At 34.2% G+C, this 13,504-nt stretch overlaps 1 protein-coding gene across 5 annotated transcripts in view; it reads right to left on the bottom strand.

Moving 5' to 3' along the window:
• The window catches only part of AGBL4 (AGBL carboxypeptidase 4), a 1,226,144-nt gene that overhangs the window by 999,859 nt on the left and 212,781 nt on the right, over nucleotides 1–13,504 (bottom strand). For 4 of the 5 annotated variants that reach the window (XM_070609700.1, XM_070609702.1, XM_070609701.1 and 1 more), the window contains one exon: nucleotides 7,293–7,417. The exons of the other annotated variant lie outside the window; for it this stretch is intronic. In XM_070609700.1, coding sequence (XP_070465801.1) covers nucleotides 7,293–7,417 — 125 coding nt within the window. The remainder of the gene's footprint in view (nucleotides 1–7,292; nucleotides 7,418–13,504) is intronic. 5 annotated transcript variants of the gene reach the window in all.

The raw sequence follows: 13,504 nt of genomic DNA, 5'->3' as shown, positions 1-13,504 counted from the left end.
GGCCCACTCTGGCTTTAATGTCTACTCTTAATAGGGAAACAGGAGTAATTTTATGATATAGGTCATATCATGTGACTACTCTGTTAAACTCCTCCAATTTGTTTTTATCTCAAAGTAAAAGACAATGTCTCTACAGTGGCCCACCAGATCCTACAAAATCATCACTCCAACCCACTACCCTACCATATACACACTTCTTTGATCACATTTTATACTACTTTCTGCCTTGCTCACTCAGTTCTAATCACACTGGTTTCATTGCTCTACCTCAGACAAGCCAGGTATGATCCCACTTTAGAGAGATGGCTTAGGGCAATGGCTATTCCCACTTGCAGGAATGCCCCTCTACCAGATATCTGTACAGCAAATTTCCTTACTTCCTTTGTCTTTGCTCAAATGTCAACTTCTCAATGAGGCCTACCTTAATGACCATTCATTTTGTCCTCCTCCACACATTCCTCTTACCCTGCTCTACTTTTTCTTTTAGAAACTGTCATTTTCTAATATACTCTTTAATCTACTTATTGTAACTATTTTTTGTCTTTTTTCTTGTCCCCAATGACACACTTAGAATGTGAACCCCTCAAGTTCTAGTATCTTTTTTCTCTCTTGATTACTATATTCCAAATGCCTAGAACAGAGAGGTGGTCATTAAATTTTTTTTTTTTAAAGAGTGGCACCTGAGCCAACAACTGTTGCCAATCTTCTTCTCTTTTTTTTTTTCTGCTTTATCTCCCCAAATCCCCCCATACACAGTTCTATATCTTAGTTGCAGGTCCTTCTAGTTGTGGGATGTGGGACATTGCCTCAACATGGCCTGACGAGCAGTGCCATGTCCGCACCCAGGATCCGAACCCTGGGCTGCCGCAGCGGAGCATGCAAACTTGACCAGTCGGCCACAGAGCCGGCCCCCAAATATCTTTTGAATAAATAGCATATCATTCCTAATTATTTAGATCTTCTTTGATGTCTTTTAGTAAACTTTTATAATACCTAATTATTTAGATCTTCTTTGATGTCTTTTAGTAAACTTTTATAATATTTTACATAAAGGTCTTAAACTCTGCACATCCTTGTTAGACTTACTCTTACACATCTTAGATGTTTATTTATTTGTTTCCATGGTACATGGAATTTTTTCTAACTCCATTTTCTAATTTATTATTGCTAAAATAAAAGAATATTATCAAATTATACATGTCAGTCTTGTATCCAGGAACATTTCTCAGCTCTTTATTAGTTCTAATAGTTTACCCACAGATTCTCTCTTTTTATTCCTTTAGACAATTATAACATTTACAAATAATTAAAATTATGCCTTTTTACAAACATTATACCACTTATTTCTTTTTCTTGTCTTATTGCATTAGTTAGAGCCTCCACTACAATTCTTAAAAGTATATTGATAAGGTCATCCTTGTCTTGTTCCTGACTTTAAACTAAATGCTTTTCAAGTTTCACCACTCCATCAAACTAGTCACATAGTTTCTGGTAACTATATGATGTTTGCTCTTGATTCTTTGAAGAGATCCTTTATCAGATAAGGAACTTCCTTTCTCACCCTACTGTGCTATGAGTCTTAGTTTCAATGGGTGGTAAATTTTAGCTGTTGGTTTTTCTGCACCAATAAGGTGATATTTTGAGAAGCAGTATAAGGCAGAAGTTCGGAGAGAAAGCTCTGTAGCCATAAAATAATATATTCCAAAAAACAACTAGAAAACAAATAAACCTAATAGTAAATATGCCAAAAGTTTCACAGTAATTCCTTCTAGGTAGTATGATTATGGGTTTGGGGTTTTGTTTTGTTTTGTTTTTTTTCTGTTCCTAACACTCATGCGTATTTTCCAAATTTTCCACAGTGAGTATTTCTTCAGTGACTACTTGGGTATAAATCCTGCCTCTACCACTTACTACCTGTATTATCTTGAGAAAGTTAGTTATCCTGTCTATGTCTTACTTTCTTTCAATTTCTTCATCAGTAAAATGAGGGAGGTAGGTAATAATAGTACTTAGCTCAAAGGATTATTTTCATATTACATGAACTAACTAATATAAAGGACTTAGAACAGCACCTTTAACATAGAAGTGTTCAATCAAAGTCAGCTAATTCTATAATAAATTGAATGACAGAGAAAAAGAGAACCTGTGTTCCATCTTGAAGAAGTAGGATTAGAAGTAGAATAACATAAATAGCTAACATTTATTGAGTACTTCTTATGTACCAGGCATTAGATTAATTGTTTTACATGCATTATCAAATGTAATTCTTACACTAACTCTATTAGATACTAATATTAACCCCATTAAATGGACATAGAAATTGATAATTTAAATAGATTAATAACTTTCCCAAGGTCAAAGGGATAGTAAGTGGCACAGGTAGGCCTGGAATTCAGGTATAGCTAACATAGAGTGCATATTCTTAACCATTACAATTTGCTTGATCATGATGATGAAGATGATGATAATTAGCAATAGGAGATCTGAAAGGAGGAGGAGGAAGAGGAAGAAAAGGACAAGCAGAATAAGGAAGAGGAAGAGAAGGTGAAAGAGAGGAACAAAAAATGTAGTAGTAATTTACTAATAACCTGTTGTGGTAGGTTTTGCTCTTGCTGTTATTAGCATTATTACTACTGTTATGATGTTTAATAAAAACAATAGCCCCTATTACTATCTACCAAACACCACAGTAGTCTCTTTACACGCATTGTCTCATTTAATTTTCACAACATCCACATGAAATAGTATTATTATCTTCATTTTACAGATGGAAAACTGAGGTACCAAAAGATTAATTAACTAATCAAGTTAGTTAACTAATCAAAACATCTCATAAGTATCAAAGTCAGGATATAAACACAAATCTGTTTGAATCCATTGTCTGTGCTGTTTATACTGTGATATGTTGCTTCTGGCCATGGTCAAGATGAAGTTTCACTTAGCCTGAAATCTCCAGGATGGGGACTAAAGAAGCAGCAAACTCCCTTAGAATTTTAAAGTCCAATTCAGACATGTCATACATAAAAGAGAGAGAGTATGTGTGTGTGTGTTTAAGTTACATTACTGCTTGCAGTAATATAAGAAATACTTCGTTGATAAAAAAAAAAAAAAAACACTTTTTAAAAAAAATCTCCCATTACATACCTCAGAGGACAATCTGTTGGCACACCCAGATAAAACAGGATTGATGAATTGAGAAAAAGAGTGAAAATAATATAGGGGTCTGTTTTATTGTCTCATGTTATTGCTGGAATGCAATTAATTCCTTTATGACTAGAGGCCTGAAACATTGCATCACATCCTATTTATTTGTGAGAAGTTTCAAAGTGTGAGGACAAAGAAACAATTTGTTCTAAATGTCTGAACATCTGAGTTCATAAAACAATTCAAAGCAAGAAATTCAAGGAAAAGCATCTCATTTACTACTGATAGGACAGCAAAATAGCAAAAATTTTCTGGTAGCAATTTAGAAACTGTAACAAGAGTCTTTAAAATATTCATATCCTTTGCCCATCGATCCCCCTCATAGGAATTTATTCTAAGGAAGCAAAATGAAATGTGGGTAACAGTTCCTGCATAAAGATGTTCACTATAGTGTTATTTATGATAACAGATAATGGAAAATAATCTTTATGCCCAAGAGTAGGGAAATGGTCCAATAGTAAATATCTATTGTACAGCCATGTTTATGAAGTTTTTAATGATATAAAACATTGCTAGTGATAGTTTCATTTCTTTATAAGCAAGACATAAAAATGTATATACAGTACAAATTTATTTATGCTCCAAAAAATAAAAGAGAAAATAATAAATCTACAAGTAAATATGATAAAAAGTTAATAGTATTTGTTTCTAGGTAGTAAGATTATGGGTGTGTGGGGGGGTGCTTTTTCTCTGCTTCTAATAATTATATTTTCCCAATTTGCTATACTGAGCAGTGGCTACTTTTATAATCAGACAGGAGAAAAAATGGATTCAAAGAGATAAAAAGACAATTGAGGAAAGAAAACAAAGTTTAAATAGTCCAGGCGTACCATTTTATTTCCTCTTATTGGCTAAAGTTTTATCATGAGTATTTAAATAAAAAGATTTGCTTTCACATCACACAAGTGTTCTGCTGCATCAATAATAAATTTCAACATAAGAATATTTAATACAAGTTTTTCAGAGAGAAAATTATTTTTCAATAAAGATATCAGGATGTTTAGTTTTCATAGACTCTTACAAAGGCACTATTTAGCAATTACGTTTGAGGGTTAATATATCATTCCTGGAATACAGCACTGTATGTTCTAAGTTTTTATCATTTCCTAAAAACATCAAGGAAAATAACTCAAAAGCTAGACTTGTTTACACACTATATTTGATGCTGCAATTTTTAACATTCATTTAATGGAGTTGGCCTTGGACGACTAATATTTCTTTTGCCCATTAGTACAAAATCCTAAATAAGGTTCCTGACTAGATTACATTCATGCAGGTCTCATTTTAACGGAAATTGGAGAGATGGAAAAAGATTATAGGAAGAAACATTATAAAAACAGACCTCACAAGTCAAACTTAATAGTAAAGCCATTCTCTTTCATGTAGACAACCATGAAAACAAATATCCTGTGAGCTAGAGATATGTATTGTATCTTTCCAGCAGATCTTTATGCCTTCTTGAGACAGATTTCCATAACTATATAATGTGATTACAGTTGATGAAGCAATGGCTCACAGAAAGAGTCTGATAAAGTAGCAGGCTCTGGGAAAACAGATAAACATGTTCATGATTTATAATTTTAACAAGGGTAGGATAGCAATGGATAAGAAGATAGAATCCAGAGAGACAGAGCAAACATTGGTTCCTACAACCTTAAAAATAAGAATCCATAAAACAGCACCAATACTCTTATTAGAATAAATGCTTGGAACACATTATTGTTACTTGCTTATTTAATTCGTGGACAAGACTGCAAAAGAGACTGTATGTCTTCAACACGTAGTATGAAACTTATAACACTCTGGAAAAGATATTTTAAACAACAAACAAGAACATACCTGTAAGCAAGCCAGAACAGCAAAGAACAAGAAACTTTGAAATGTATAAGCAACTTGTCCAAGAGACTATCCCAAGTAGTATAACTTAAGAAACACATTTTCCCTAACTCTCTAGTCATCTCACCCTCCCACCCCACCTCCTGACCATAGGAGCTACATAAGGATTCTCTTTAGAAAGAGCCTAAACTAAAAGAAAAACTGAGCCAGAAATCTAATGTGGCCCAAAGTTAAAGAAACACTATAATTTCAGAGCTTCCACTAAGTCTCTCTTTAGCAAAGGATATAATGAAGATAGATGATTTTGTTGTTTGAAAAGTAATAGGTCTCATTTCTTAGGAGTTAGTGGATTCCTACATGCAGTAGGCAAGCTAAAGGATGTGCATATGCTATGCATAAAGAAGAAAAGAGTAATCCCTTCTGTGAACTTAGAAATCCTGCAGAATTTTAAGAAAAGGTTTCCCTTCTTTCATATGAATTGACTATATTGCCTCAGAATTACTGTTTGTTTTTCAGTGGTGTGTGTATGTGACAATCGTAGGTTAATGACATGAGACAGGAACAACAACAGAAGGATAAGTTGTATTTTACTTCATGATAGCAGAGAGATCTTCATAGAGGATCCAAATTTTGAGGGCTAAGACTCAGTCTAGCACATCAGGCTAAGCCCTCCTACTCTCAAGACTCAGTGACATAGACTTTGGAAAACACACTTGGAGGATTATTGATTGTCTTGGTGAAACAAGTGAGATAATCCTAGGGTCAGGTGAATCCCTGTAGGTTAAGTTCAGGATTTCCCAAAGTGGGTGGAGGGGAGGAATATTATTATTCTTACTGTGAAAAATTGAAAAAGGAATTCTTTCATGGGAAAATAAGTAAAACCAAGAACCAAGCTAGGAACTAAAGTGTGTCCTTGAGCAGCTCTCTGTGTGGGGTTTAACTTCTTTTCCCACTTGTCCTAAAATGCAGAGGTAAATCATATTTAGCTAACAATGTTCAGAGCTCTCCTATACATTTAATTCCTTCCAGTTAGCCCCTAAATTTCAGTACACGTTACATACAGCCAGTCCCGGGTCAGCGGTATTGTAGAGAATTAAGAAAATTGGTAATAAGTGAAGCGGCTGTTCCTGTACCCCTATTCTGCAGAATAAGCCAGTGTACCAGGAACAGCATTGGATCAAGCAAGACCCAGAGTACTTAAATTTCAGATACTGACCACTGCCTGACTCATGACTCAAGTTGCAGTTGAGAGAAACGGAGAGCAGCAAGCAACCAGGTGAAAGAGCCAAGAGGACAGATTGACATGGGAGAGGAAATTAGACAAACACCTCACTTTCTCAAATATATTAGAATAAGATGACCCCGAAGGAAGAAGACAGATGTTAGGTTACAGGCCATGCTTTCATCTGCTTAAAAGAATCATATCACATGTACAGAGTTTGTGTAGAATCTTCCATGATCAGCTGTCTCAATATACCAGAATGGTAACTGATTTATTCAGATTAGATTTTTATTAATGCTTGTTCAAAGTATATGTATTTAGTTCTTTGTATTTTTATTAATATTACCTCTCATTCAAAACAGATTTAAAAAGGATTATAAAAATATACACTGTTGGAAAATGTACGTGATGAACTCACAGTTAAAGACAGATTAATATGATCAAAATAAAAGAAAAGATAGTATACAGAAACATAAGCAAAAAACTTTCCCAGAATAATTAGAAAGGGCTGTAAAATTGGCTCTGTGTTTTCCAGCAGCCAAAGTGAAGGGAAAATAGGATGAGTTACAAGAATCACGTTGTTTTTAAGATATAAACACCTTGTGGTATAAGAGAACAAAAGCTTTTTCAGAAACTGAAGCTTGTGAGAAATGTCCCTCACAGGTCTTTATAAAGAAAAAATAATATAGAGAACAGCACTCTATAATAAACATAATAGCAAATCACTTGCAGTGTGGTTTCTTACAGTGTCCCTCAAGAAAGCCTGGCATATCAAGCTAATGCTTCAACCAGTAAAGAACACTTTTTGGTCTCAGATAAGCTATTTTGTATTACTTAACCATTAGATAACAAAAGTCAGCATGTTATACCTATTTCTCTATATCTCTTGAAACAAAACTGTATCACTGCTATACATATACAAGAATATATTCCTATTATGGTCATTATTTTGATATTCCTAAAATAAAACAAAAGCATAATCTTCTTACCAAAACCACACTGAAGGCGTCCACTATAGTATTTCCCTCACCTGTGATTCTTTCACGTTTTCAACAGTAAAGTTGAACCAGACTCGGAAGCGTGGATTACAGGTATCCGGCCTTATGAATAAATCATACTCAAACTCAGAGACCTGGTCCACCCGTCCAAGGTTACCTGGTAATAAAAATTAAGAGAACAGGGTTTAATAGAAGTTCATGCAGCTAAAAGAACATACATTTAAATATTATGAGCCATGACAGTGACATTTGTCATCATTCAGTGAAGGTTCAGCATTCAGAATCTGCAAGGCTGCCAACTCTGAGCGCAGCCCAGGTGAGAGGAGACTTTCAGCTTGTCCAGGCTGTGGAGCAAGCGGCTTTCCCATCCTTAATGACCCAGAAGATCCATTTGTGCTACAAGTGTCTTTGACAGATTGGGATGCTGTATGGAGCATGTGGCAAGCCCCAACAAACCAAGTAATAGTCATAACCAAACTTTAGTTTCTTACTTCGAAAAATAGGGACAATAATACCTTACATATTTTGTGTTAAGCTTTATGGTATACAAACTACCTCTAATATATTGGATCTTATTTAATTCTCACAACAGGGCTATGCAATTTGTACTGTGTTTGGTGTATTTCCAAACTTCTATCAGAACATGTTAAAGAATATGTAAAGTAGAGTAAGGTTTTAAGCAAAATTTAGAAGTAGTTGCTGCATAAGAATAATAATGGTATTATTATTCACAAACAATCATGAAATCAATTTCCATTTTCTCCATCAACAGAACTAACAGTTTCATCAAAACGGTATAAACTCAGGTGTGACCTCCATTCTTTGTCTCTCTTCTCTCTGACGGATATTCTAATGAACTGCCAAAAATGTTAACAGTGGGATGGGAGAAAACAAAAAGTAAAGAGTCTGGTGAATTCCCAAGCCAGATAATCAACAGCTAAAAATGAGTAAAGATGACTATAGACAGCGACAAAGCAAGTGATTGAAAAGTCACTACTGTATTACACTTGAAGAACACAGCAATACCCTGCTTTAAAAGGAGCTCTAGTGTGTCTTTCTCCAAAAGAATACTCAGAATTAAACTTTAACCTGATATGTACCAAAGTTATAAATTACTTCTTTTCCTAGTTCTACTGGCACGGCACTTGTTTTCCTGAGCCTGTGTTGTACTAGATGGAGCACCAGCCTGGGAACCAGCAGACTTGAATTCTAGCCCAACTGACTCACTGAGCAACAACGGGTGAGGGATTTACCCTCTGAGGGCCTAATCTGCAAAATGAAAATATTGAGTTATCAAACCTCTTAGGTTTCTTTCAGCGGTAACATTCTTTGGCTGCCTGATTCTAGGATTGATCAGGCAGTGATCCAAGATAATAAGATAACCCTCTCCCCAAAACCACATCAGTGAACCTCATGGTGATTTTACCTGCTCTCATTAAAATCTGGCCCAAGAAGCCAGACTTATTCCTCCTTCTAGAACTAGAACAATCCATTACCTCCAATTAAGTATACACATACTGAAAAAAAAAATACATAGATGGGAAATTATAGACATGAACTAATTAGAACCAAAAACTTTTAATTTTTCTAGTTTCAATTGTCTTTAGAATTCCCCAGGAAACTTCTCAGCTAAATTGGTCCTTTCAACTATTATCATCCAAAAATATTTACCAAAACCTATGTTGTAGAGGCCAGAACACTTATCACACCATCGCACTGAACTTCGAATCAGAAGATCCAAGCTCAGGTTTTAGCATTGCCATTCACTGAGTAACCTTGGAAAACTCACTTAACCTCTCCCAACCTCTGTTTTCTCAACTATAAAGTGTTAATATAAATACAAATATTTATCTCTAGATTAATTAATATGAACATTAATTTTAGCTAATATACTAATTAATATGAACATTAATTTTCAATAAAAATTAACATTTTCTGATAATTTCTACACACCACATACTGTCCTAAATGCTATGTGTACTAACCTATTTAATTCTCACAATGGCCTCTATGAGGTAGGAATCATTGCTATCCCCATTTTACATATGAGAAAACCAAGAGACAAAGATATAAAATAACTTATCCGAAGTTATATAGCATGTAAGCAAGTAAGAGTCAGAGTTTGGATTTGAATTCAAGAAACACGGCTCTAATCACTAGACTAACAGCTTCTCTAGCTAACAAAGCTGGTTGGAAGAATACAGAGATAACATAAATTGAAAGTATATTGTAAGTTATAAGGCTTAGTAAAATTACCATTTTTAAAACAACAGAAAGTAAAAGGGTACTATTTTTGGCCCTCTAAAAGTTCACAAAGGAGAAATTAAACATTAAAGTGCATTTCCACATTTAAAGGAAAGAAGTTGTTTTTTTTTTAATTCTAGAACACTATAAATGGGTTTTGATAAATAGCATGTCTTAAAATTGCAGCTGCATATAGTATCTAACAATAATGCACCATATTTGTCTAAAAATGCAAAATGATTTGATACTCTTATTATTATTATATTTTCAAAGACTGGCACCTGAGCTAACAGCTGTTGCCAATCTTCTTCTTTTTTCTTTTGCTTCTTCTCTCCAAAGCCCCCCAGTACATAATTGTATATTTTAGTTGTGGGTCCTTTCTAGTTGTGGCATGTGGGAAGCCACCTCAACATGGCCCGATGAGCTGTGCCATGTCTGTGCCCAGGATCCAAACCAGCAAAACCCTGGGCCGCCAAAGCGGAGCACGCGAACGTAACCACTTGGCCACAGGGCCAGTCCCAACACTCTTTTTATTATTAAAGCCTCACCGTGACCCCATGATGAGTAAGCTGAGACTCAGAAATATTTAGTGCTTGTTTAAATTCGTGCTTTAAAGCACCAAGGCAAACATTGAAATAAAGACTTCTGACTCTATTGTGTTGCTCTTTGGAATATACCATAGTTACAGCCGATTCATTTATTCAGCCATTCAATCAGCTATTCATTCAAAAAGTACCACGCTATGTAGTGTAAAATAGAACAGATAGTAAATCAAACAGATATGGTCTTTGTTTTCACTAAGTTTACAGTCTCAAATAATAATAGCATCTGATCTTCAGTCTTCTTTAACTACTCTGTTGACCTTCACCATTCCTATGAGGAGTATCCTCTCTGTGTGTATGCATAAACAATGCTTTCCTCATATTATCTGTAATATTTCAGCAAAGTGTCAATCTATGGCCTTCTGGAAACAGCTATTTGAAAATAACCTGACAATGCCTCTATATCATCTGCTTCCCTTCCACTAAATGAAAGGCAAAAAAAGAAAGCAAATGGAAATCTAAAATATAAGACAATACAAAACAAAAAATAAGATTCAGATTTCAAATGCAAATATATCAGTAAATGTGCTAAATACAAATGGACTAAATATTACAAATAAAGACAAAAATTGTTATTCTGGATTAAAAAACTTAACTATATATTTCTTGTAAAGACAACTTTACATTAAAGAGACTGAAAACAAAAGAATGAAAAAGTTGCAACAGGAAAGCACTATCAAAACAAAAGCTAATGCAGCTATATTTATATCAGACAAGGTAGGCTTTAGATCAACAAACATTGCTAGAAATGAACAGGGACATTCTATGATAAAAAAAGGGAAATTCCATCAAGAAGACAAAAAAATCTTAAAAGTATATACATATAATAGATCTGCAAAATATATAAGTAAAATTTGAAAAAAAGAGACAAATTTAGAATTACAGTGAGAAATTTTAACACACCAATACCACTAACTGAGAAAAACCAAGAAAATATTCAGAAAGGATTGAGACAATTTGAAAACGTGATTAAAAAGGATACCTAGTGCTAATTATGGAACACTTGACATTTATAGAAGTGCAGAATATATATTCTTTTCAAAGGCACATGGCACATTTACCAAAATTGATCACATGCTGGTCCATAAAGTAAGTCTCAACAAATTTCAAAGGAATTTATACTACACTGCATATGTTCTCTTATCACAGTGATAGTATTTTTAACTAAATTATAATCAATATATGGCAATCAAAACGTGTGGAACACAGTTAAATTCATTCTAAGATGAAAATTCATATATATATACACATAGATGCAGATGATTGATTTTCACTGATTTATACATGTGGCTGAAAAACCAATTATCTAAGTTTTATTATAAGAAGATTTTAAAAAGAGCAATACTTTAAAACAAAAAAAAATTAGAAGAAAAGAAATAATAAAGAAAAGAGGAGAAAATCATAGAAAATTTTAAATGTACCCTGTAGAAAATTTAAAATATGAAAGTCAGTTCTTTGAAAAAGACTTTTAACACTAACACATTCCAGCAAAGCTCATCCAGAATAAAGAGAAAGAAAACACATATTAATATCAAGAATTTTAAAAGAATAGTACTGCAGATCTGTTATACTTCAAACAAGCAAAGAAAAAAATGGAATGAACATATGGTGAACTATATATGTTAATACATTTGAAAAGCAGATGAAATGCACAATTTCTTATAAGAACACAATTTACTAAAACTGACATAGGAAGCAATATAAAATGTGAATTACTCAATAACTATTAAATGGACCATATCATTAATTTAAAACTTTCCCACAAAGAAACTTCCAATCCCAGATGATTTCACTTCTAAATGCTTAGAAACTTATAAGATAGCCAATCAAATAAACTCTTCCATATAAAAAAAAGGAAACACTGCCTAACTCATTTCATAAATCCAGGATAACACTGATACTAAAACATGCCAAGAATATTACAAAAAAGAAAACATATAGATGAATTTATCTCATAAACCTAGATGTAAAAATACTCAGAAAAAATTCTATCCAATTGAATCCAATCACTTATAAAAGAGATGACAGATCATGAAAAGTTGGGATTATCACAAAAATGCAAGGTTGGTTTAATATTTAAAAATAATCAATCCAAATAATCACTTTAACAAAATGAAGAACAAATATGTGATCAACTCAATAAAAGCAGGAGAAGTATTGGATAAAAAAGCAACATCTCTACTTCTGGCTCAACCATGTTGGAGTAACTGTTAAGAGACTAGCCTCACTGTAAAGAATTACAAAGCTCGGAAAATATATGAAACAACTGTTCTCAGACATGAGAAAACAAGCAAGATGATACAGCAATCCCTGAGAGAAGAGACATACACAAGATGATCTCCTATAATAGCACTGACTCTCTACCCAGGAAAAACTTCCCAACTATGGCAAGAAACCAGATCCCAATCAAAGTAAAGAGACCCTGTATGCTGAGCATACAGAATTCAAAGTTGAGGCTATTGAAGCAGCTAAAATCTGTAAAGTAGGGCATCAGAGAGGAGGAAACTATACATGGTGGTGGTAACGAGGGAGTAACCCAGAAAACTCTGGGATCATTTCCTGTAAGTCTGAAGCTGAGGGCTAGGCAGCATATACACAGGGGGAAAGTACATTAAGTAAATCAAACAGAAGTGGGGCTGGCCCCGTGGCCGAGTGGTTAAGTTCGTGTGCTCCGCTGCAGGCATCCCAGTGTTTCGTTGGTTCAAATCCTGGGTGCGGGCATGGCACTGCTCATCAAACCATGATGAGGCAGCATCCCACATGCCACAACTAGAAGGACCCACAATGAAGAACATACAACTATGTACTGGGCGGCTTGGGGAGAAAAAGGAAAAAAATAAAATCTTTAAAAAAGATTTTAAAAATACAAAAAAAATCAAACAGAACTTACTACAGTGTTGAAAGAAAACCGGATAGACTAGAGATGAAGTAATTCTGGGTAGGAAGGTGTTGAGAGTCCAGTACAGCCAAAGTGGAAGAATATTTAATACCTCAGGCATAACACCTTATTGAGAATAAGAACCGTGTACTAGAGAAAGCTTTGTTTTCCCTCATAAAGCTGAAAACCAAGCCCTGATAAAATCTCCATGGGAGACAAAGTTTGACCCCAAGTTAGAGCAGTTTGGAAATACCTAAGGCTTTTAACAGATCTAACTCAATAAAATTTAAAACTATGCCTATAGAAGTTTAAGATGATCAACCTTGAAGTGATCAGTAATTGAACTGCCTTCGACAATAAAATACAAATATACTTCAGAAGAACATAACAGAATCCATTCTCTAAAATATATCATCCATTCTGCCTTCTGTACAACCAAAAGTTACTACACATTCCAAAAGAAAGTGATCCACACCTAGACATATCATAATCACACTGTCAAAAGACAAAAAGAATCTTG

This window comes from Equus przewalskii, chromosome 2, assembly GCF_037783145.1.
Source record: "Equus przewalskii isolate Varuska chromosome 2, EquPr2, whole genome shotgun sequence".
Taxonomy (NCBI): domain Eukaryota; kingdom Metazoa; phylum Chordata; class Mammalia; order Perissodactyla; family Equidae; genus Equus; species Equus przewalskii.
This window is presented reverse-complemented; position numbering and strand designations above follow the sequence as displayed.